The 21,999-nt window shown below is 45.1% G+C and overlaps 1 protein-coding gene across 5 annotated transcripts in view; it reads left to right on the plus strand.

Moving 5' to 3' along the window:
* stau1 (staufen double-stranded RNA binding protein 1) overlaps positions 1–21,999 on the plus strand; it is an 83,386-nt gene that overhangs the window by 35,734 nt on the left and 25,653 nt on the right. For 4 of the 5 annotated variants that reach the window (XM_072514835.1, XM_072514833.1, XM_072514836.1 and 1 more), the window contains 5 exons: positions 42–166; positions 4,763–4,919; positions 5,239–5,374; positions 15,853–16,024; positions 18,712–18,810. In XM_072514835.1, the coding sequence (XP_072370936.1) occupies positions 42–166; positions 4,763–4,919; positions 5,239–5,374; positions 15,853–16,024; positions 18,712–18,810 (689 nt within the window). The remainder of the gene's footprint in view (positions 1–41; positions 167–4,762; positions 4,920–5,238; positions 5,375–15,852; positions 16,025–18,711; positions 18,811–21,999) is intronic. The other variant, XM_072514837.1, reaches the window with a different exon arrangement.

Here is a 21,999-nt window from a genome sequence, read left to right on the forward strand (position 1 = left end):
AAATAAATGTGTTGGTTGTTGCACTTCAACTTATTTTGCAGTTCCTTCAAACATGGCAAACCCCAAAGAGAAAACCCCTATGTGTCTTGTGAATGAGTTAGCCCGTTTCAACAAGATTCAGCCAGAATACAAACTTTTAAATGAACTTGGTCCAGCTCATGCCAAGGTTAGTGGAAAGCATTAATACTTGTGTCCTTTTGTGTTTTAATAGGAGTCCATTACCTTAATAGGAGTCCATTACCCAAGTTTTGAATGTTATTTCAAATTGATGTGTGTATTCTGTAACTCTGTTGAAAGTGCTGCAATTTCTCCAGAAATTTAGGGTAAGAGCAATGCAAAGGCTTTGAGGCAACAATGCCCTGAAATTATCTTTGGCTCTGTTGCTCATTTATTTTTATCCAAATACCATGTTGTGGAATGTGCTTTTCCATAAAAAATCCCAAATAACTTAATGTAACTTGGGATTTTGGAAGATGTACTTAGAAAGTTTTAAATATTTAGTACATATCCTCGAGTATCTAAATGAATCTGTACATTCTTATTACTAGGTGAGGTTGAATGAAATGTAGATTTGCAGTGCATTGACCTTGGTGTTGGCGAGAGAACAAATTTTTCTTAAGTAGAGGTAGGTTATTAATTTCTATGCGCACGCTAATGCTTGCCACAATTGCATTTGGTGATGAGGAAGTGACTGGCTAGACAACCTTTCACTGCAAAAGTTAAATTTTAAAATCTCTTTCGTCTACCTGGGAGATGATGTTTCCAGTTAGTTTTGCAATATGGCCATTACCCCATAAGACATCTGAGTTGCACTCCCATCTCAGAATTTGCATTGCTCTTAGAACCACAATTGCATTTTAATAAGCATCTCCATGAACTCAGTAAGTCAGAATTTAATATACCTGAAATTCCTGGAGTTTTTTCCATTGCCAGAGTTGTGGGAGGATGAAGCTTGTAGCCGACTGTGAAACCCAAAATGAATCGTGCACTGAATTCTGGGTCAAAAGGTATAGTTGTAGGTGCCTGTGCCATTTATCACTTCCTGTATATAGGCTTACCAGTGATGGGGGTGGAACAGCAAACATGGAATGGCTAATATATTCCTCGCTGGAGGTGGGGATGAGCTGTATTTTCAAAGGCGGTATAAGTTTTTAAATATGTGTATTTTCCACTTTCAAATTAATTGCTCTCCTTGGTACACTTGCTCTCCTTCCTGTTTTCTTTGTGGTGGAGAAATGAGATGTGCTGGAACTAGTTTCCCAACCCATGTCCCATAGCATTATCCAAGTCCCAACAGCTGCAGCCAGTATACAAAATCTTTCATCCCATGCAAAAATATTTTTGTTCTTAGATCTTTTGTTTTTCGGCACTTAACTGTACCCAGAAATTTGCCTGTTGAGCAGCATTGAGTTGGGAGGGAAACCTAAGCTATTCCCAAATATTAGTTTTGTTGGGAAGATGACAGACTAGACTATATGAAAATTCAAAGCATCTCCTGGGTTCTTGGATTCAAGCCCAAATAAAAAATTTAAATATTAATTTAAGATCTACTTTGGACGCCACTTTCTGGCTGGCTATCAAAGGAATAATGTAGATTATAGATAGACTATTTACTCAATACCAAGTGAGCGAAGAATAAGTCGGCAAAATAAATCAAATTACAAAAGGAGTACTTGTGTTCTATCATGGCTTAGTGGTGTATTTACACTAAGCTATATAGGCCACAAGGTGCCTTATTCAGTTCCTTGTCTGACCTGGTAGTAAGTTAACTGGAAAAGGTAAATTATCCAAGTTTCCCTCAACTGTTTCTGTCAAGTGTGGACAATTGTCAATTAAGGAAAATGATTCTATGATTATATGATACTTGAACCACTATATATAAATATACATTCTGCTTGAGGTGAGTGCATGGTTCTTTGGTTTCAATTTTGGGTGTTGAAGATGAATGTTTTGCAATTTCTGATTGTCAGAACATGTACATTGGAGAGCCAAATCAAACAAGAGAGACTTTTCTTTTACAGCAGTTTTAGACCACATTTTCACTTTAACTGGAATGCAAGCATCAACCACATAATCCAGAGTTTGATGTCCTCAGCATTTGTCTCTGTTTAATTCTAATAGCATTATTTGAAGAGTTTCCTTCCTCTGTGCTGCCAAAATCCTCTTGAGCAATTTTGCTATAGAACACACTGGATGAGTGCAACTCTAACTTTCAAGAAGCTAGCATCATCCAAGACACAACAGCTTGCTTGATCGGCACCCCATCCACCAGTTTAAACATTCATCCCCTCCATCACTGGCACACAGTAGCTATCACTGGCACACAGTTGCATTGTATACAATTTCTAAGATGCGTTGCAGCAACTCCACAAGGTTCTTCCGACAGCGCCTTCTAAACCCAAGATCTATGCCACCATGAAGGATTAGGGAAGCAAAAGCATGGGAACACTATCTCCTGTAGGTTCCCCTTCAATTGACTTAGAACTATATCCTTGGTCCTTCCCCATTGCTAGCACTGCTGCATCACAGTGCCAGGGACCTGGGTTCAATTCCGGCCTTGGGTGGCTGTCTGTGTGGTGTTTGCATTTTCTCCCTGTATCTGCGGGGGTTTCCTCCGGGTGCTCTGGTTTCCTCCCACAGTCCAAAGTTGTGCAGGTTAGGAGGGTTGGCCATTAATTGCCCCTTAGTGTCCAAAAGGTTGGGTAGCATTACTGTGTTATGGGGATAGGGTGGAGGCATGGGCCTAGGTAAGGTGCTCTTTCGCAGTATCGGGGCAGACTTGATGTGCCAAATGCACTTCTTCTGCACTCTTGTCGTGATTCTATTTGAAGATTGGTTCTGATGCTCTGTTTGATAAGTTGGCTGATGTTCATTGTCTAGATTTATTAGAATTATCAATAGAGCATGCTATCTCCTATGGAGCTATTAAGTGTCATGTTTTTCCTTCTGGAAAGGAAGGAAAAGATCTTCAGGGAATTTAATTTTATGCCATTTGACAAATGCGCTGTATTACGATTCCGGACCAGACTCGACCGAAACCCCAATAACTTAGTTTATTTATTTGTAAGAGTGTACGGAAAGAATGAATCACTTCAGGAGTGATTGCATGAAAAAATAGGGCTTTGTTGTTTCTAAAACAAAACTTTATAATGAATACGATATTAAACATTTTAACTTCACACTGAAAAGAACAGCTTACAATTGCCCCTTAACACTACTACTCAATTTCCCATTAAACAGCTAGAAAAGAAAGATACAGCTCTCAGTCCAACTTAATAATCAGCAGGCCATATAGTAATACTTGCTTTACAGAACAGATTCTGGCTCTTATTGGAACCCTTTCAGACTTTGGCTGTATATCTTCAAATGGTTGTGTCAACTGGTTTGCTTCAGCCTCTTGTCTTTGGACAAGACTGCTCTGCTTTTAAAATATTATTACTCTTTTTTTTCATTTGACTATCCTACTGGGAAAGGACGGTGCCTTTACTTGTGGTCGGGAAAAAAAACGGTTGGCAGAACAGACTTCACTTCCATAAGCCTTTCTCCACAAAACAGCTCTCTTAGATCCATCCAGCACTGACATCATCTCCCAAAACTAAAAAAAAAACTTGCCAGGGACCGAAAGCACATTAACTCCCCAGGGACGTCCTCAGTCAAACCACTCTGCATTAGCCCAGCCTGAAAAACACATCCCTTGCCAATTTCACCTGCTAAAACCACCAAGGCCCTGCAGAATAGATTTTTAAAAATAAAACATGACCATTACAGTCAAACACATTCTAACCCCAGACTTTTAACTCTCAAATTGCCCAATACGTTTCTAATCCAATTACCCTAAAACCTTCCAATCGTCACTGTTGGCACAAGCCTCTCTGAATAATCAACATTTATCTGTCCTGTGTGTGCGCAGTGTACTGCTACTCCCATCACCACCACCCCACTGTGTTTAAGTTTCTTGCCACGGCATTTTTCCATGCAGTTTTAGGCCTTCTCTTCCTGGCAATTTCATTTTCATGACTTGCTTAACCGCATTTCTTCCTTCTCTCCACAACCTATTACTGCTTTCTCTGTTGCTCCTACAATCTTCTTTGAACCCCTGATGTGCTGGTCCCTGATGTTGTCTTTTCTCATTACTCTGCACACCCTTTTCCGCATCCATATCTCATTGGCCATCCAGTCGTTCTTCTCTTCTTGGTGGGTTGCTCAAGTTTCCGCACGATATAACTATGCCAGATCACACAATTGTCTTGCAGCCTCTCTTTTTCAGATTGTGATACTTTTCTATTACACCAGAATTCTTCCAATTACTCCAACCAGAGCTAGTCCCTGGTTTAATTTCCATTTTTATACTTTCATATTTTGTCACCACTAGCCCCAGGTATTTGAAACAACTCTTTCTCGTGATCTTCACCCATAATCTTTACACCTTCATCCTGATCCCCTTCTCAAACTGACAGTCCATAAATTGTCTCTTTGTCCTCTTCATACCGCTGTCTACCGGTGGTTTTCGCCAGATATTCGGTCACTCCAATGTAGCATTTATTGTTTCTAAATGTCATAACGGATTTATGATTATGTAGTTATTTCAGATATTTGAATAATTATTTCTTGGAGATATTGCATAGTTTTGTTGTTTCCAATGCAGTTAGTGAGGTTTAGTAGGAATTGTTTTCATTTTAATATGTGACCTAAATGGAAATTAAGGTTAATCATCTTATGGTTTGCACTGAGCTTTTTGACACCTTGAAAATTTTGATTTTAGGTTTTTACAGTGCAGCTGACACTTGGTGACCAGCACTGGGAAGCTGAAGGAAGCAGCATTAAGAAGGCTCAGCATGCAGCAGCCGCAAAGGCCTTAGTGGAAACCAGTCTCCCAAAACCACCACCTCGTCCCCCACGTAATGATTCAAAAAATCCTGGTAAAAATTAGTTTTAGTAGAATAGTTCCTGAAAGAAGCAATATTGATCGCTGTTTGTCAAACTCTGACAAAGAGGTTAAAATCATCAATAGGGAGCGATCTCTTTAAAATGTACGGTCAAAAATGAAGGTACAGGCACTTTGTTTCTTTGTTTAAGAAATAAAATAAAGTATTTTATTTGGTGAATTATTTTCTCAATGTTGCTTTGCACTAGTTCGCATAAACCTTTAGTTTCTAAGCGAACAGCAAATTGAAAAGCGTGTGCATAACTTTGAAATTGGGGGTGACTTAAAATTTACCATTTTATTTGTATCTTTAGACAGTGTTACACCAACAGTAGAATTGAATGCCTTGTGTATGAAAATGGGAAAGAAACCGACCTACAGACCAATTGATCCTTACCCTGGGTTAAGGCCGGGCTACAATATGCTGAGAAATAATGCTTACCCTCAAAGGTATCAATTTTATCAATGGCTACTTTTTGTTCTGCTCTGCATATCACAGCTAGAATGATTTATCTATTAGCTGCCCATACAATATAGTGCTTGAAGACGAGTACCATTCCACATTTTGAAGAAGGCTAAGGAGGTAGATTTGTTTTGGGGCATCTGAAATCCAACAACTCCAGTGGAATGTATAAAATGTCAAAAGAGAGCTTTTCTGGTAGCCCAATAGATTTAAATAAAAAATTACACCTGTGGGCTAAATATTCCCATCCGAATCTTGTTCTCAGTCAGCATGCAATTGGGTGCCACATCACACCTTCAGAGGGGTGGAGGGAATCAACTTTGTTATTCTGCTTTTATCACTATTTACTGATCTCTGCTATAAAGTGAGAGTTGTTTCTGAAGATCCCAACTGTTGTTGTCTGAAATCGACTTGCTCAAGACTTGTAGTTATGTTAATAGTTTGTAATAACCAGTTGACAGTCGATGCGTGGTAATGCAATGGTGAGAGCATAAGTCACCTCTAGTTATGCAGTGGGGCAATAAAATAAACTTTGGCCACGTGTAGCACATTATGGATGTTCCAACGCGTTTTACAGCCAATGGCTTTAGAAATGAACTCGTAATTTTCGTGTAAGAAGATTAAACAACTAATTTTCATACAGCTTGGACCCCAAAATGACAACTTTCTTTATTTTGGTCAGGATGTAAGAGAAGTTCCTTACTCATCTTTGAATAGGATCACGGGATAATTTATGCCTGCCTGAACAATTAGACAAGGTTCACTTTAACATCTTATCCAAAAGTTGGCACCTTTTTGAATGCAGTATTTTTTATTTCATTATTATGGCAACCTAGATGATGTAAGCAAGGTCAATCCACACCCAGCCAAGGCAGCTGAAAAAAAACTGCAACTAATGGGGGCCAGGGGAAAGAGGTAGAATGTACCGTATGCCATGACATTCTCTTTGTAAATTGGTACTATAAGATTACAGAAGGAGGCCTTTTGGCCTGTCATTAATGCGTCAGCTCTCTTAGAATTGTGCAGCTAGTCCTACTCTGCCTTTTTAAAATTCATTCATGGGATGGATGCGCTGCTGGCTAGGCCAGTGTTTATTGCCCATCCCTAATTGCCCTTGAAGGTTGTAATGAGCTGCTTTCTTGAACTATTGTAGTCCACGTTTCCTTTGCCCCATTGCTCTGCAATTTTCTTCTCCTTGGATTATTAATTTAATGTCTTTCAAAAGCCACAATTGAGTCCACACTCTACTTGCTGAGTAAAAACCTTTTACTCGTGTCACTGTCTTTTGCCAATCACTTTAAATTGGTGTCCACTGGTTCTCAACCCTGCTGCCAATGGGAACAATTTCTCCCTATCTACAATATCCAGATCTGTCACAATTTTGAATACTTCTGTCGGGTCTCCTCTCAACCTCCTTTTCTTTCAGGAGATTAGCCCCAGCTTTTATAATCTATCCTTGTAGCTGAAGCCCCTCTTGATGAAATTATTCTCGTAAATCTTTATTGGAATTTCTCTTCAGTCCTAAAGCGTGATGCTCAGAATTGGACACTTATTCTAATTGAGGGTGAACTCGTTTTTATTATAAAGAATCATCATAATTTGCTTGCTTTCTGTCTATAAAGCCCAGGGTCCCGTATACCTTTAAAATGCTCGCTCAGCCTGTGAGCAATAATCGGTGCACTATACTTCCAGGTCCCTGCTGCTGCAGCCCCTTTAGAATTGTACCCTCGGGGACGGCACATGGCACAGTGATTAGCACTGGAACTATGGCGGTGAGGACCTGGGTTCAAATCCCGGCCCTGGGTCTCTGTCCCTGTGGAGTTTGCACATTCTCCCCATGTCTGCGTGGGTTTCACCTCCACAACCCAAAGATGTGCAGGTTAAGTGGATTGCCATGCTAAATTGCCCCTTAATTGGAAAAAAATAATAATTGGGTACTCTATATTTATATTTAAAAAAAAAGAATCGCACCCTTGATTTTTAATATTGTGTCGTCCACTATCCGGCAGTCAAAACAACCGTTCAGCCTGACAGTTTCCTTTCACTCAGCCAGCTTTGTGTCCATGGTGCCACTGACCCTTTATTTTTTTTTTTATAAATAGAGTACCCAATTCTTTTTTTGCAACGGGACAATTTAGCAAGACCAATTTTCACCTACCCTACACATCCTTTGGGGTTATGGGGGGTGAGACACAAGGAGATATGGGGAGAATGTGCAAACTCCACATGGACAGTGACCCGTGGCCAGGATCGAACCCGGGTCCACGGTGCCATGAGACAGCAGTGCTAACCACTGAGCGACTGTGCCGCTCCACTGTCCCTTTTATTCTACAGGCCTCCGCTTTGCTGACGAGCCTGTTATGTGGTGTTTTATTACACTCATCATCCCTCCGTTACTTCAAAAAACAAATTCGGGTTGATGAAGCGCAAAAGCTGCCCTTAAACATGTTTGCTGGCTTTGCATAATTAATCCATAGTTTTCAAGTGACTGTAAACCTTTACCAATGATCATGTGGACAAATTTAACAAAATATTTGCGCACAGGCCATTTGGCTCAAAAGGTCTATGCCAGTATTTATGCTCCACATCTGCAACTTCCATGCCTCTGGTTTTTTGTTTTGAAATTTTTTTTATTGCGCTTTTTCATTTTGCACACTACAGTAGACAAGGGATGTGGATCGGGTACAATATATAAACTTTCCAACGGCATCGCCCCCCACTCCCCTTATTGTTTTGGGATACTTTATTAGATTGCATATCTTGCAGAAGGTGAATGTCATCTATTTCCGTGTGTGCAGCTCTTACCCCTTCTCCCCCAACCAAATCTTTCGATTGACCCCTCATGTCAGGTGTTTCTTCGTGGCCTTGCTCCAGGCACCCTATTAGGCCCCCTATTATCTGTTCCGGCTGTTCTCCAGCACCCCCCCCCCCCTTCTCTCCCAGGCCTCCCCAGCCTCCCTATCAGTTCCCTGCTGTCTCATTGGCTCCCGTGTGCCCCCCTCCCCTCGCTCTATTGGCTGTTGGCTTCGAACAGGTCCTGAAACAAGTTGGTGAATGGCAGAGGACGTTTTTGACCCTCGGATGCCAAATTTGATGTTCTCCAGGTGGAGAAATTCCGACAGGCCTGCCAGTCAGTCTGCAGCTGTGGGTGGTGCTGTTGATCGCCAGCCGATTAGGATTTTTCAGCGGGTGATTGGGGATTAGGGAAGCGAAGGTAAGGGCATCAGCCCCCTTCCCCATAAATAGTTCTTGCTGGTCCGATGCCCCGAAGACTGCCACTCTTGGGCATGGCTCCACCCTCACTCCCACCACCTTGAACATTGCCTCGAAGAAGGCTATCCAGAACCCGACAAGTTTGGGGCATGCCCTGAACATGTGGGCGTGTTGGCCGGGCCTCCCTGGCACTGATCACATTTGTCATCTTCAGATTCTTGTCACGTGTGCTCTGTGTCTCTGTCTTTCTCTCTCTCTCATATGGCATGAACTTGTGGTTGCTGCAGATGGGGACTACAGTGGACAGTTGAGCCTGCCTCATTTGGTTCCAGGTTTACTCTCTCTCTGTCTGTCCCTCTCTCTCTCTCTCTCTCTCAGCCTCTTCTCTCCCCCCCCCCCCCCCCCCCCCCCCCCCCCCCTGCCCTGGTCCTGAACTCTGTGAACTTGTGGTTGCCGCAGATAGGGACTATAGTGGACATAGCCCCATGTGGTTCCAGGTTCAGAGAGTAACTACCACCACTGGGCTTGTTGGGTGTTTGGCTGGCGGGGATGGGACGCTGCCATGGCGAGGGCCCGGAGGGTCATCCCTGTACAGGAGCTCTCCTCCATCTTCACCCATTCCATTTATGATCCTTTCACCCATCCCCTCACTCTTTCTGCCATGGCACCCCAGTGGTAACACTGTAGGTCTGGGAGGGCCTGGCCCGCCATGTTGTTTCTTCTTTGTAGGACCTTTCTGGGGATCCTTGGGTTCTTCTCTCTCTCTCTCTTCTCTCCCAAAACCACCCACGTTAGAACATAGAAAATACAGTGCAGAAGGAGGCCATTCGGCCCATCAAGACTGCACCGACCCATTTAAGCCCTCACTTCCACCCTATCCCCAGAGTCCAATAACCCATCCTAACCTTATTGGACACTAAGGGCAATTTATCATGGCCAATCCACCTACCCTGCACGTCTTTGGACTGGGAGGAAACCGGAGCACCCGGAGGAAACACACGCAGACACTGGGAGAACGTGCAGACAGTGTTCCAGCGGGGAATCGAACCTGGGACCCTGGCGCTGTGAAGCCACAGTGATATCCACTTGTGCCATCATGCTGCCCAAAGAAGAAGGCTTTGGGGATATAGATCGGTATGGATCTGAACAGGAAGAGGAACCTGGGCAGTATGTTCATCTTGACCATCTGCACTTTCCCCGCTAGGGAGAGCGGGAATGTGTCCCATCTTCGTAATCCTTTTTAACTTCCTCCGCCAGACTGGTCAGGTTCCACTTGTGGATTGTGTCCATCGTGGGCAATCTGGATATCCTGATAGCAGAATTTGCTTGGGGCTAGTTTGCCTCTTCCCTTTTCGGGTTCACAGGGAAGAGTTCACTCTTGCTCAATTTGAGATTGAGAAGGCTCCAAACTCTCTCAGGAGCTTCATGATCCCTTCCAAGCTGCATTGTGGATCCGAGGTGCCGAGGAGCAGGTCATCCGCGTAGAGTGAGACTCTGTTTCCTTTTTGGATTCCCTTCCAGCTTCTCGCCGCTCTGAGGGCCATCGGCAGCAGGTCAATTGCCAGGATGAATAAGAGTGGGGACAGCAGGCATCTCTGCCTTGTGCCTCTGTGCAGCTGGTGGTGTTGGTCCAAACGCTTGCCTTGGGGGCGTTGTGCAGGATTTTTGCCCATGAGGTGAACCCTGTCCCCAGCCCAAACCTCTGTAGAACCTATTTGAGGTACGTCCACTCGGCTCTGTCAAAGGTCTTCTATGCATCTCTCCACGAATGGTGTTATCATGTTTGGCAGTCGCCTGATGTCAGCTTCCTACCCTTGATGAAGCCTGTTTGGTCCTTTGCGGCATGCAGTTCTCCAGTCGCTTAGCCAGGATTTGGGGGAGTTTTTCGCATCCACATTGAGCAGTGAAATGGGGCTGTACGATCTGCATTCCGTTAGGTCTTTGTTTTCCTTGGGTATCAGCGGTATGGTGGCTTGTGTTAGCATTGGAGGCAAGGTCCCCCTCGTTAGCAAGTCTGCGAACATCTCCCGCACGTGCATGGCCAGTGCCATAGTGAATTTTTCATAGGCCTTCCCCGCCTGCATGGAGCTGATGCTCTCCATGACCTCTCCCAGTTCTAGTGGTGCTTCCAGCCCTGTCCTCCTATTGTCCCCAACGACTGGCATGTCCAACCCGTCGAAGAACTATTTCATTCTCAAATCCCCATCGGGGGACTCTGATGTGTACAGCGCCCGGTAGAAAGCCCCGAACGCTCCCGTTTATCGTTCGGCTACCAGCCTGCCTCTGCTATCCTTCACCTACGCCATTTCTATTGTGGCTGCCTGTTTTCTCAGCTGGTGAGCTAGCAGGCGGCTAGCCTTGTCTCCATGTTCATAAAAGGTCCCCAGTGTCTGGTGGAGTTGGTTCCCCTGCTTTCCTGGTGGATAGCAGGTTAAAGTCCATTTGTCGCTTTTTCCTCCACCAGAAGCTGTGCGATTGGGGCCTCGGAGTATCTTCTGTCGAACTCCAGAATGGAGTAGTTCAGTTACTGCCTAGCTGCCCCCTCTTCCCTGTTTCTGCGTGCCATATAAATGACCATTTCCCCTCTAATCGCAGCCTTCTGTGCCTCCCAGAACATGACGGGTGAGACCTCGCTGTTCCAGTTGTTCGTAATATACTTGTCTATGGCCAGTGATGTTTTCTGGCAGAAGACCTCGTCGGTCAAGAGGGTCGTGTCCAACCTCCATGTGGGGCATTGGATACGACCCGCCTCCAACCTCACATCTATGTAGTGTGGAACGTGGTCGGAGATTACGATCGCAAAGTATTCCACTCTTACTATCGCTTTTACTGTCCCTGGAAGCACTGATTTCCCCACTAAGAAGTCGCTACAGGTATAGACCATGTGTACTTGCGAAAATCAAAAAAACTCCTCCTCCACCTGTGTGCATGAACCTCCATGGGTCTTCAGCCTACATCTATTCCATAAATGTCCGTAGTTCCCTAGCTATGCCTGCCGTTTTCCCCGTTTTGGGGTTTGACCTGTCAGTAAGTGGGCCCTGTAAACAGTTAAAGTCCCTCCCCCGTGATTAGTCTGTGGGTGTCTGTCGGGGATTTCCGCCATGGTCTATTTTATGAACTCCGGCCCTTCCCAGTTGGGAGCATATACGTTCACCAGGACCACCGGTGCCCTGTCTAGGACACCACTGACTATGACGTACCATCCCTCTTGGTCGGTAACCGTCTTTGTCGCAGTGAACATTATCCTCTTATCAGTATGGCAACCCCCTGCTCTTGTCCCATAGCATGAATAATACGTCTGTCTCATCCAGCTCTTCCTTGCCCGTAGTCGGTCCTTCTCCCTCAGGTGTGTCTCTTGGCGGAAGACTGTCCGCTTTCATACTTTTCAGCTGGGCAAAGACTCTGGATCTTTTCACTGGGCTTTTAAGAACTTGATGTTTCAGGTGGCTGTTCTGATGGGTCGGGGGTCCCCCCCCCTGCGGGATCAACCATACTTAGCTTGTGGGTGTACTCCGGGTTTTCCCTTTGTTCGGGGGCCATCCAAAATCGCCACAGTCACCGTACTCCCCATGAGGCTGGGTTTCCCTTTGTCCAGGGGTCACCCAACAAGACTACCAGTTGTGTATGCCATGCAGATGAGCCCCTGCACTCTGGGGTTTCAATTTGTTCAGCGACCCTCCGAAGTGGCTACTTGTCGAGCCATCTTGTTCCACATTTCCGAGAGTGACCTTTTCTCTGTGTCCCCCCCCCCCCCCCCCCCCCCCGTCCCCCCCCCCAGTAGCCCACCTCCTGTTGAACCCTCTGCTTTTCCCTCCCTTGGTGTTTTGTTCCCCCTCCTGTTTACCCCTCCGCTTTGCCCTACCTTGGTGTTGTGTCCCTCTCCCCATTCTCCCGGCCAGGTGCTCTTTCCTTGGTGGGAGATATGCCCCCCCCCGCTCACTCATGCCTCCTGGCACTAGCTTTCCCTGTTAGCCTGGTGGTCCACCTCCTGAGGTTGGTCTGACCCTCTCCTACGCCCGCTGCGTTGGTATCCCCTCTATCTCCTCTTCCCCCTTTGCTGCACTTGCCCCTTCCTTTCTGAGAATTGGCTCCTATGTTCATAACGAGGTGGTGCAGTCCTGCGCAAATTGTCCTTTGGTTTTTCTCTGCCTCCTCTGTGCCTTCCTTATCGCTGTCTCCCTTGTTTGTCCAGACCATCATGTTTTTTTTGGACAAACCTGTCCGATTCTGCAGGGGCAATGAAATAATGTCCCTTGCCATGGGATGTTACCCAGAGCCTGGCTTGGTACAACATCCTGAATTTAAAATTGTTCCTGTACAGGGCTCACTTTTGCCCTATTAAATACTGCTTTGCCAGGTCTGCCCCATTGTCCTGGTAGACTCTGATTTTGTGTCCCTCCCAGTTGCAAGCCTTCGTTTGTTTGGCCCAGCCAAGGATCCTTTCCTGATCCTGTTATCTGTGCAGCTTGGCGATGACCATTCTCCACTGCTCCCCTACTTTGGGCTTCTGCTGGAGCGACCTGTAGGCCCTGTCGATCTCCGGTGGCTTGGGGAAGCTGAGGTTAGCCAACATTTGGGCCACATAGTCGGTTGGGTCCCTGCCCTCGATTCCCTGTGGCAGGCCCACTATTCTGATATTCTGTTGTCTTGGCCGATTTTCTTGGTCCTCCACCTTCCCTTTCAGGCTCCCCTGAGTCGCCACCGACTTCCTAATTTCGGTCTCCAGGTTGATCATTCAGTCGCTCTGGCCTGTCAAGGCTTTCTCCAGCTCTTTTATTGTGCGCCTCCGGTCTCTTCCCATACTGTCGAGGGCCACCTGCATGGGGGCCAACACCTCCACCACCTTAACTGCCACCTTTATTTTGGCCTTAATGTCGTCTCTCATCTTCAGTTTCCTGGTGAGGAACGTCTTTCATCCATCACCTGGCGAGGGGAGGAAGCTCGTTTTACAGGTTGCTGATCTCCCTCTCTCGGGAGTGGCCGGGGACCCTTCACCTTGTTGGCCTGCTGATCCGCTTGCTTGCTGCTGTTGTCCCTTGCCGCTGTTTTTGGTGTCTTTGCAGCCTCTCAAACTGCTGCTTCCTGGCATCCTTGCTGTATTTCGTATTGTTGAGGATGAGGGGCTGTTTTCATCCGATTCTGTGAGCTAAATTCGGCTAAAAGTGACTATTATCTGGAGGAGAGCCACCTAATGTGCGACTGCTCTGCAAATCCCCATCACCAGAAGTCTCTCTATTTCCCCCCCCCCCCCCCGCCTCTTATCTAACCCCATCAACATGCTTCTATTTCTTTACCACATGCTTCAGCTCATCCTGGAATGCCTCGGTACTCTTGTAGTAAGTTAACATATTCGAACCACTTTGAAGTTTATCTTGAATTCCCTATTGAATTTCTTCGTGGCTAACTTGTATTTCTGACCCCTAGTTCTGGTACCACCCACAAATGAAAGCATTATGACCTTTATCCGGTCACCCCTTGGCTGTCTTCATGAGCGAAAAAGTCCCACCTGTTCAATCCTTCTGGATGGGTATCACCTCGCCATTTTAGTGTCATTCTAAATCTTTTCTTGTTGCACTTATTCCATATCCTTCTATGGAAATTAGGATTGTTCAATGCTCCGAAGTGTGGTCCAACCAAATTTATGCAAGTGTAGCATTACTTCCCTCTAGAAATGAACCCCAGTGCTTTGTTTGCCTTTAGTAATATCCAATACTTTTTAACTTGCAACACTGCATACCTTTGTAGCTGATGTGATTGTATAACAGGGCCAGCATGGTAGCGCAGTGATTAACAGCGCCAGAGACCCAGGTTTGATTCTTGATTTGAGTCACTGTGTGGAGCCTGCACATTTTCCCCGTGTCTGCGTGGGTTTCCTCCGGGTGCTCCAGTTTCCTCCCATAAGTCCCGAAAGACGTGCTTGTAAGGTGAATTGGGCATTCTGAATTCTCCCTCTGTGTACCCAAACGGGCGGCGTGGTGTGGCAACTAGGGGATTTTCAAAGTAACTTCATTGCAGTATTAATGTACGCCTACATTTCAGTAAAGCGTTTGATAAGGTTCCCCACGGTAGGCTATTGCAGAAAATACAGAGGCATGGGATTCAGGGTGATTTAGCAGTTCGGATCAAAAATTGGCTAGCTGGAAGAAGGCAAAGGGTGTTGGTTAATGGGAAATGTTCAGCCTGGAGTCCAGTTACTAGTGGTGTACCACAAGGATCTGTTTTGGGGCCACTGCTGTTTGTCATTTTTATAAATGTCCTGGAGGATGGTGTAGAAGGATGGGTGAGTAAATTTGCTGATGACACTAATGTTGGTTGTGGACAGTGCAGAAGGATGTAACCCGTTACAGAGGGACATAGATAAGCTGCAGAGCTGGGCTGAGGTGGCAAATGGAGTTTAATGCAGAAAAATGTGAGGAATTCATTTTGGAAGGAATAACAGCAGGAAGACCGAGCACTGGGCAAATGGTAAGATTCTTGGTAGTGTGGATGAGCAGAGAGATCTTGGTGTCCATGTGCATAGATCCCTGAAAGTTGCAACCCAGGTTGAGAGGATTGTTACGAAGGCATACGATGTGTTAGCTTTTATTGGTAGAGGGATTGAGTTTCGGAGCCATGAGGTCATGTTGCAGCTGTACAAAACTCTGGTGCGGCTGCATTTGGAGTATTGCGTGCAGTTCTGGTCGCCGCATTATAGGAAGGATGTGGAAGCATTAAAGGGTGCATAGGAGATTTACCAGGATGTTGCCTGGTCTGGAGGGAAGGTCTTATGAGGGACTTGAGGTTACTTTCTTTAGAAAGAAGAAGGTTAAGAGGAGACTTAATTGAGGCATACAAGATGATCAAAGGATTAGATGGGGTGGACAGTGAGAGCCTTTTACCTCGGATGGTGATGTCGAGCACGAGGGAACATAGCTTTAAATTGAGGGGAGATAGATATAGGACAGATGTCAGAGGTAGGTTCTTTACTCAGAGAGTAGTAAGGGGGTGGAATGCCCTGCCTGTAACAGTAGTGGACTCGCCAACGTTAAGGGCATTTAAATGGTCATTGGATATACATATGGATGATAAAGGAAGTGTAGATGGGCTTTAGAGTTGTTTCAAAGGTCGGCGCCACATCGAGGGCCGAACGGCCTGTACTGCGCTGTTATGTCCTATGTACTTGTGACACTAATAAATATTATCAAACCTTTCATACTGTTGTTCTTGATGATTTTGTTGAAATTTCATAATTTAGTGTTTGTCTTTCTTTTAGGTACTTTTACCCTTTCCCTCCTGTTGGACCAGTCACTTACCAAGTTGAACTTGTAATTGGAAATCAGCAGTTCCAGGGAAAAGGAAGGTCAAGACAGGCTGCTAAACATGATGCAGCTGCTAAAGCACTCAAAGCCTTGCAAAATGAAACCCTGCCATCCAAGTTACCAACTGTGAGTATTTTTATTTTGATCAGGTCAAATGGACTGTATTGTTGGAGAATGTAATGCTACATTTACATTTGTAGATGCCAGCCTCCAATCATAGCTGGAATATAGGTCTTGGCCAAACTGAAGCCTATTTGCACTTTTTGTATAGCACGCCCAGCGAGACTCACTCCTTCTTGGGTAAAATTTAAAATGTTTGGAGTGTGTGGACTGTTGAGTCTGCAAGCATTTTAATTAACTGCAGCTAGGTTTTTAAAAAAACTACCCACATTTAAGATTTGAAATTGAACAATGTGTTAGCCGTTTTAGTTGTTGTGATATGAAGAGTCTAAAGTTCTTGTTCCTTTTCACCAAACACCATTTATTTCACTTCCACAGCCTCTGCACAAAACTCTTAACAACACACCACCTCACAGAGGCCACCTGAAGCCCCTTTACATATCAGTGTCAATTCATGGATACTTAACATAAATGAGACAACTAATTGCAATGTCTCTTAACCCATTACTTAACACAATGGGACCAGATGTGTGGGATACATTTGCTATCCGTTATTGACAGCTCAAATGGGTAGCATTATTTAAAGAAAAGAATCTAGAAGTACAAAATAGAGCAATGTCATTATGTTGAACTTTTCCAAAATCTTAGATTGTAATTGGAGCATTGTGTATAGTTTGGGTGGAAAGAATATAAAGGGGATGGAAAATATGTAGCTTAGACTCACAAATGTTACTAATAGGAGCAGTTAGACTGATTTGATGGGAAGCTTAAAGATGAATGATGATAGATTTAATCAGAAAAGAGGCATTATCTATGAAAACTACTGAAAGATGTACAGGAGTGGTGAGAAAGGCTGCAGCTCTGTGGGATAGCCTTCGCTTGTTTCTACTTTCAACTATCTGCTTGTACCCGAAACATCATCTGCAATAGTTTCTCTTGCCCTGCACTTTCACCTCTGATGCTTCTCAATAATTGGTCCCATTATCTGAAGATGTGGAGTCAGCTTCAGCATGCATGGTGATGAGACCCACCTGTGCGTCTCCACTGTCTATTTAGATAATTTCAATGCCTGTTTGATGTCAGACTGTTTATTTCATCCCAGCCAAATATTGAACACAGGTTCACCTAAATATTGGGGAAACTGAAACTATTGTCTTCGGTCATTGCTGCAAGTTCCGTATCCTCTTAGGCAATCCTGCTCTCTCTCCCAATGTTGTCTCGGACGAAACTAAAATGTCTGCAGCTTCTACATCCTGCTTGATCCCGCACTGAGCTTCCAGCTCCACATTCCCTGATAAAGGCTGCCCACTGTCATGTGAGAATACCTTTAAGAAATGGGGGTTTATAAAATGGCTGTAGTGGATGTACCTTTAAGAAATGGGTGTTTATCAGTGGTGTCAGAATGTGGGTGGAGCTGGGCTGTCTGTCTGCTTTTACTTTCACGTTGGGCTCGCAGCTGCAGGGTGTGTTTCGTTTTCGATTTGGAGAAGCTGCAGTCACAGCAAGATGTGTATGAATCTCTGCAAGCTGATGAATGTTCACTTGATTTCAAAGTGGTAACTGTTTTCAGTAGTGAAGTACACATCTTGCTGTGACTGCAGCTTCTCCAAATCGAAAACGAAACACACCCTGCAGCTGCGAGCCCAAAGTGAAAGTAAAAGCAGACAGACAGCCCAGCTCCACCCACACTCTGACACCACTGATAAACCCCCATTTCCTAAAGGTACATCCACTACAGCTATTTTATAAACCCCCATTTCTTAAAGGTATTCTCACATGACAGTCTTTCTGTAAAAAGGGTTTCTTTTTGTCTTATGGATGTTGCAAGGAAAGATTAAGAGTTACTTGGAAAATACTGTATTCTTTGGGGGATTTATTGGTGTTGATAGTTGTTAAAATGTTTACTGTGGGTTTATAAAGTGTTAACTGGTTTCATAAATAAACATTGTTTGATTTCTGTGGCATCACACCTGCAGAGTGGGTCCGTGTGCTCCCCATAACCACAATCTATTCAAAATTGTGGGTCAGGTGAACTCCATGATACACTTTGGGGTTCTCTAAACCCTGGCCCATAACACCACTTCCACTCCGTTTGCTTAATGCTTTTGTCACCTCTTAACTTGATATTCCAATGCTGTGCTTTCACTCTCCACTCTGTAAAATGTTTGGCACATCCAAAACTCAACTGCCCATACACTGTCACTTGCCAAGTTCACTTATTATACCTATTGCTTGCATCCATTGGCTACCAATTCACCAACAGTTAAAATGTTCACCCTTGTGCTTGAATCCTTTATCGTCCTGAGCCCTTCAACCTCTGTTTCTTCACCCCCCCCCCCCCCCCCCCCCCCCAGCATCAGCGTGAGATTAATGGTTTCTCTGAAAACATCACCAGTTTGTTTAGATAAATAGGCTGTTTTTTGAGCAATAGTGTTCCACAATCAGTTAAAATAGTTTAGACACCCTCGGGTTATTTTCAAGTAAATATCTTTTGCAATTGAATTTGCCATTTTACAAAAAGAAACCTAGACTTGTGTTAATATAATGCCTATTATGACTTCAAGACACCCCAAAGCGCTTCAGTCAATGGACACTTCTCAAAGAGTAGTTGCTGTTGCAATGTAGGAAAATGATATTTTAAAATTTTTATTATGGAATTTCATGCTGGTAACTACTTGAATGTTTCCTTGCAGGTTAATGGAAAAGAACCAGATGAGGATGATCTCAATAAATCCGAAATAAGCCAAGTTTTTGAGATTGCACTGAAAAGAAATATGCCTGTGAACTTTGAAGTAAGGTTTTCATAACATGTTTCAATTTGAATATCCATTAATCTGTCTTGGTGTTTGTCAAAATCCAGCTGCAACAAACCATTCGCAAGTTCACCTTGAAATTAGTTGTCCGTGCAGTGTGCTTTTTGAAAGGCTGTAGAAGAAATTAGGTGTGCATGTTGTGGAATGACTCGCTGAGGAAACAATACAAATGATTTATGGTTATGGTGGGCAATTTAATGCTGGATTGGCTCAAACATTTGCATTTCCACTGTTTCTGGAATTATCCACAGTGCTGCATTTATTTTATTAATGTATTTTATTCCAAACATGCGTAAAAAAAATACATTTCCAACAACACCCTCTCAAACTCGCTGCAGTTTGTACAATTTTTCCCTTTTTATCCCCTCCCTCCAGTTCCTCAAACATTGCCATGAACACCCCCCACCGTGTCCCAAAGCCTTCCGCTGACCCCCTCAACTCAAATTTCATATTTTCCGACTGGAGAAAGTTGTATAAGTTCCCCAGCCACGCCGTCACCCCCAGCGGTGTATCCGACCTCCAATTTAGCAAGCTCCTTCGTCGAGCCATTAGCTCAGCACCTCCGGCATTCCTGATACTCCAAAGATCGCCACCATTGAATCTGGACTGATTTCCACTCCCACAGTCTTGGATAACATCCTAAGCACTGCTTCCCAGTATCTCTCCAGCTTCTCTCAACCCCAGAACATTGTGTGCACGATTTGCTGGCCTTTGTCCGCACTCATCAGCCACCCCTTAGAAGAGGCCACTTATTCTCACCCAGGTCATATGCACCACCTTGAGCTGAATCAAGCTCATCCTCATGCAAGAGAGGTTGAATTCCCCCTACGCATCTCCTCGCACCACAGTCATCAGCCTATACACGCTGCCCTCAACTCCCCCCTCCCATTTGCTCTTGATCCTCACCACTTGACCCCCAACCACCCTATATATATATATATATATATATATATATATATATCATCCTGAAGCAGCAATTGTTCCAATAGTGTGTACTTCAGCAACCTGGGAAATGTCCTCCCCGGGTCACTGTCTGCGTAGAGTTTGCACATCCTCCCTGTGTCTGCGTGGATCCCACCCCCACAACGCAAAAAGATGTGCAGTGTAGGTGAATTGGCCACGCTAAATTGTCCCTTAATTGGAAAAAAAAAGAATTGGGTACTCTAAATTAATTTTTTTGTTAGAAATGTTTTTTAAAAATTCCTTCGCATATATCTAAATTCACTCTCCCTCAGCAACTCAAATCTCTCCTGCAACTTATTCAGACCAGCAAACCTCCCTTCCAAATGCAAGTCCCTCACTAGCCCTGCCTCCCTCCACTTCCCATACACTCCATCCAGCCCCCCAGCTTAAACCTGTGGTTCCATCACACTGGTGTCAACACTGACACCCCTTCCAACTTCGTGTCTCTGCGGCTGATTCTACACCCTAACTGTCGACTGTACCACTGGGCTGTCCATATACTTCCCTGGAGCTAGTGGCAGTGGAGCTGTCGTCAAACCCTCAGACTGAATCCCCTACAGGACTCCTCTTCCATCCTGACCCCTCACCACTATCGCCTCTTCTCCACATTCGCTGCCCAATAAGACTTCAGCAGGTTTGGAAGTGCCAACCCCCCTTTATGTCTCTGCCTCTGTAACAATGCCATCTTTACCCTCTGCACTTTCCAAGCTCGTATAAACTCCCAAATTCCAGAAGATGGTTTTGGTCGAAAGATCGGGAGGGTGTGGAAAACTAACAGGAATCTTGACAGCACATTGATTTTTACCACCTGCACCCTCCCTGCCAGTGTCAGGTGTAATGTATCCCATCTCTTAAAATTCCCCTAATCTCCTCCACCAACATTGTCAAATTTCATCTGTGCATCGTAGCCCATTTCCTCATCACCTGAATCCTCAAGTGCCTGAACCATTCCCTTGCTATCTTTAATGGCAACATGCCCAAGTTAGCCTCCTGTCCTGTCGCATTCACCGGAAACTCCTTGCTCGTCCCAACATTTAACTTGTACCCAGAGAAGGCCTCAAACCTTTCCGGTATTCCCATGATCCTACCCATGCTCTCCAACGGATCTAACACAAACATCAACAGGTCATCCGTGTACAATGGTGCTCCCTGCTCTTCCTGTCACTTCACAGACTCCAAGGGCTCAAATCGTCAGCGTAAACAACAAAGCGACAGCGGAGACCTCTGTCTCGTTCCCCTGTGCAGCCCAAAACTCTATGAACTCCTCCCATTTGTACATACACTTGCCACCGGGGCTACGCATAACAGACGCATACACGCCGCGTATTTCCTGTCCCCCTCAACTAACCGTCCATGCTCCAACTCCTCCTCCTATCCCTGTGCGCCTTGAACGAGAAAATCTCCCCTCGGACTATCTCATTCAGCGCCTCCCAGCAAATGGCTGCTGACACCTCCCATTTCTGGTTAGTTTTCTCACAATCCCCAGTCGCCGACATCACCTTTTCACAAAACACATTATCCGCCAAAAGACCCGAATCCAGCCTCTGCGCCTGCCCTGCAATCAGCCTCACCTCCAACCAATGGAGTGCATGATCAAGGATCACAATTCCCTCATACTCCACCCCCACCACCTCCAACAGCACCGCTCGACTCACCACAAAGAAATCAATTCTCGAGTACATCTTATACACTTGTGAGACGAAGAAGTAGTCCCTCACCACCCGGGTCCTTACACCTCCACGGATCAACCATTTCCATAAGCTCCTAAACCCTCCCACCTCCTTCCTATTGACTTGGGGCTTGACCTGTCCACCCTTGGTTCCATCACACAGTTAAAATCTCCACCCATAATCAGCTGGTGCCTATCCAGGTCTGGGACTGCTCCAGTAAACCCTTCACACACCCCACATCATCCAAATTTGGCCCATTTACGTTGATTAGCACCACCAGCGTCCACTCTAGCACCCCACTCACCATCACATATCTTCCCCCGGGTCCCGTACTTCCTTAGCCCCACAAACAAATTGCCCCCCCCCAGCCCTCGACTTTGAGTCAAACCCCAGATGCAATACTTGTCCCACCCATGCCTTCCTCAACCTAACCTGATCCTTTACCCGGAGATGCGTCTCCTGTAAGCAGATCATCTCTGCCTTCAAACTCCTCAGGTGCGCAAAATCCGAGACCTCTTAATCGGCCCATTCAATC

The sequence above is a fragment of the Scyliorhinus torazame genome, chromosome 8, assembly GCF_047496885.1.
Source record: "Scyliorhinus torazame isolate Kashiwa2021f chromosome 8, sScyTor2.1, whole genome shotgun sequence".
Lineage (NCBI taxonomy): Eukaryota > Metazoa > Chordata > Chondrichthyes > Carcharhiniformes > Scyliorhinidae > Scyliorhinus > Scyliorhinus torazame.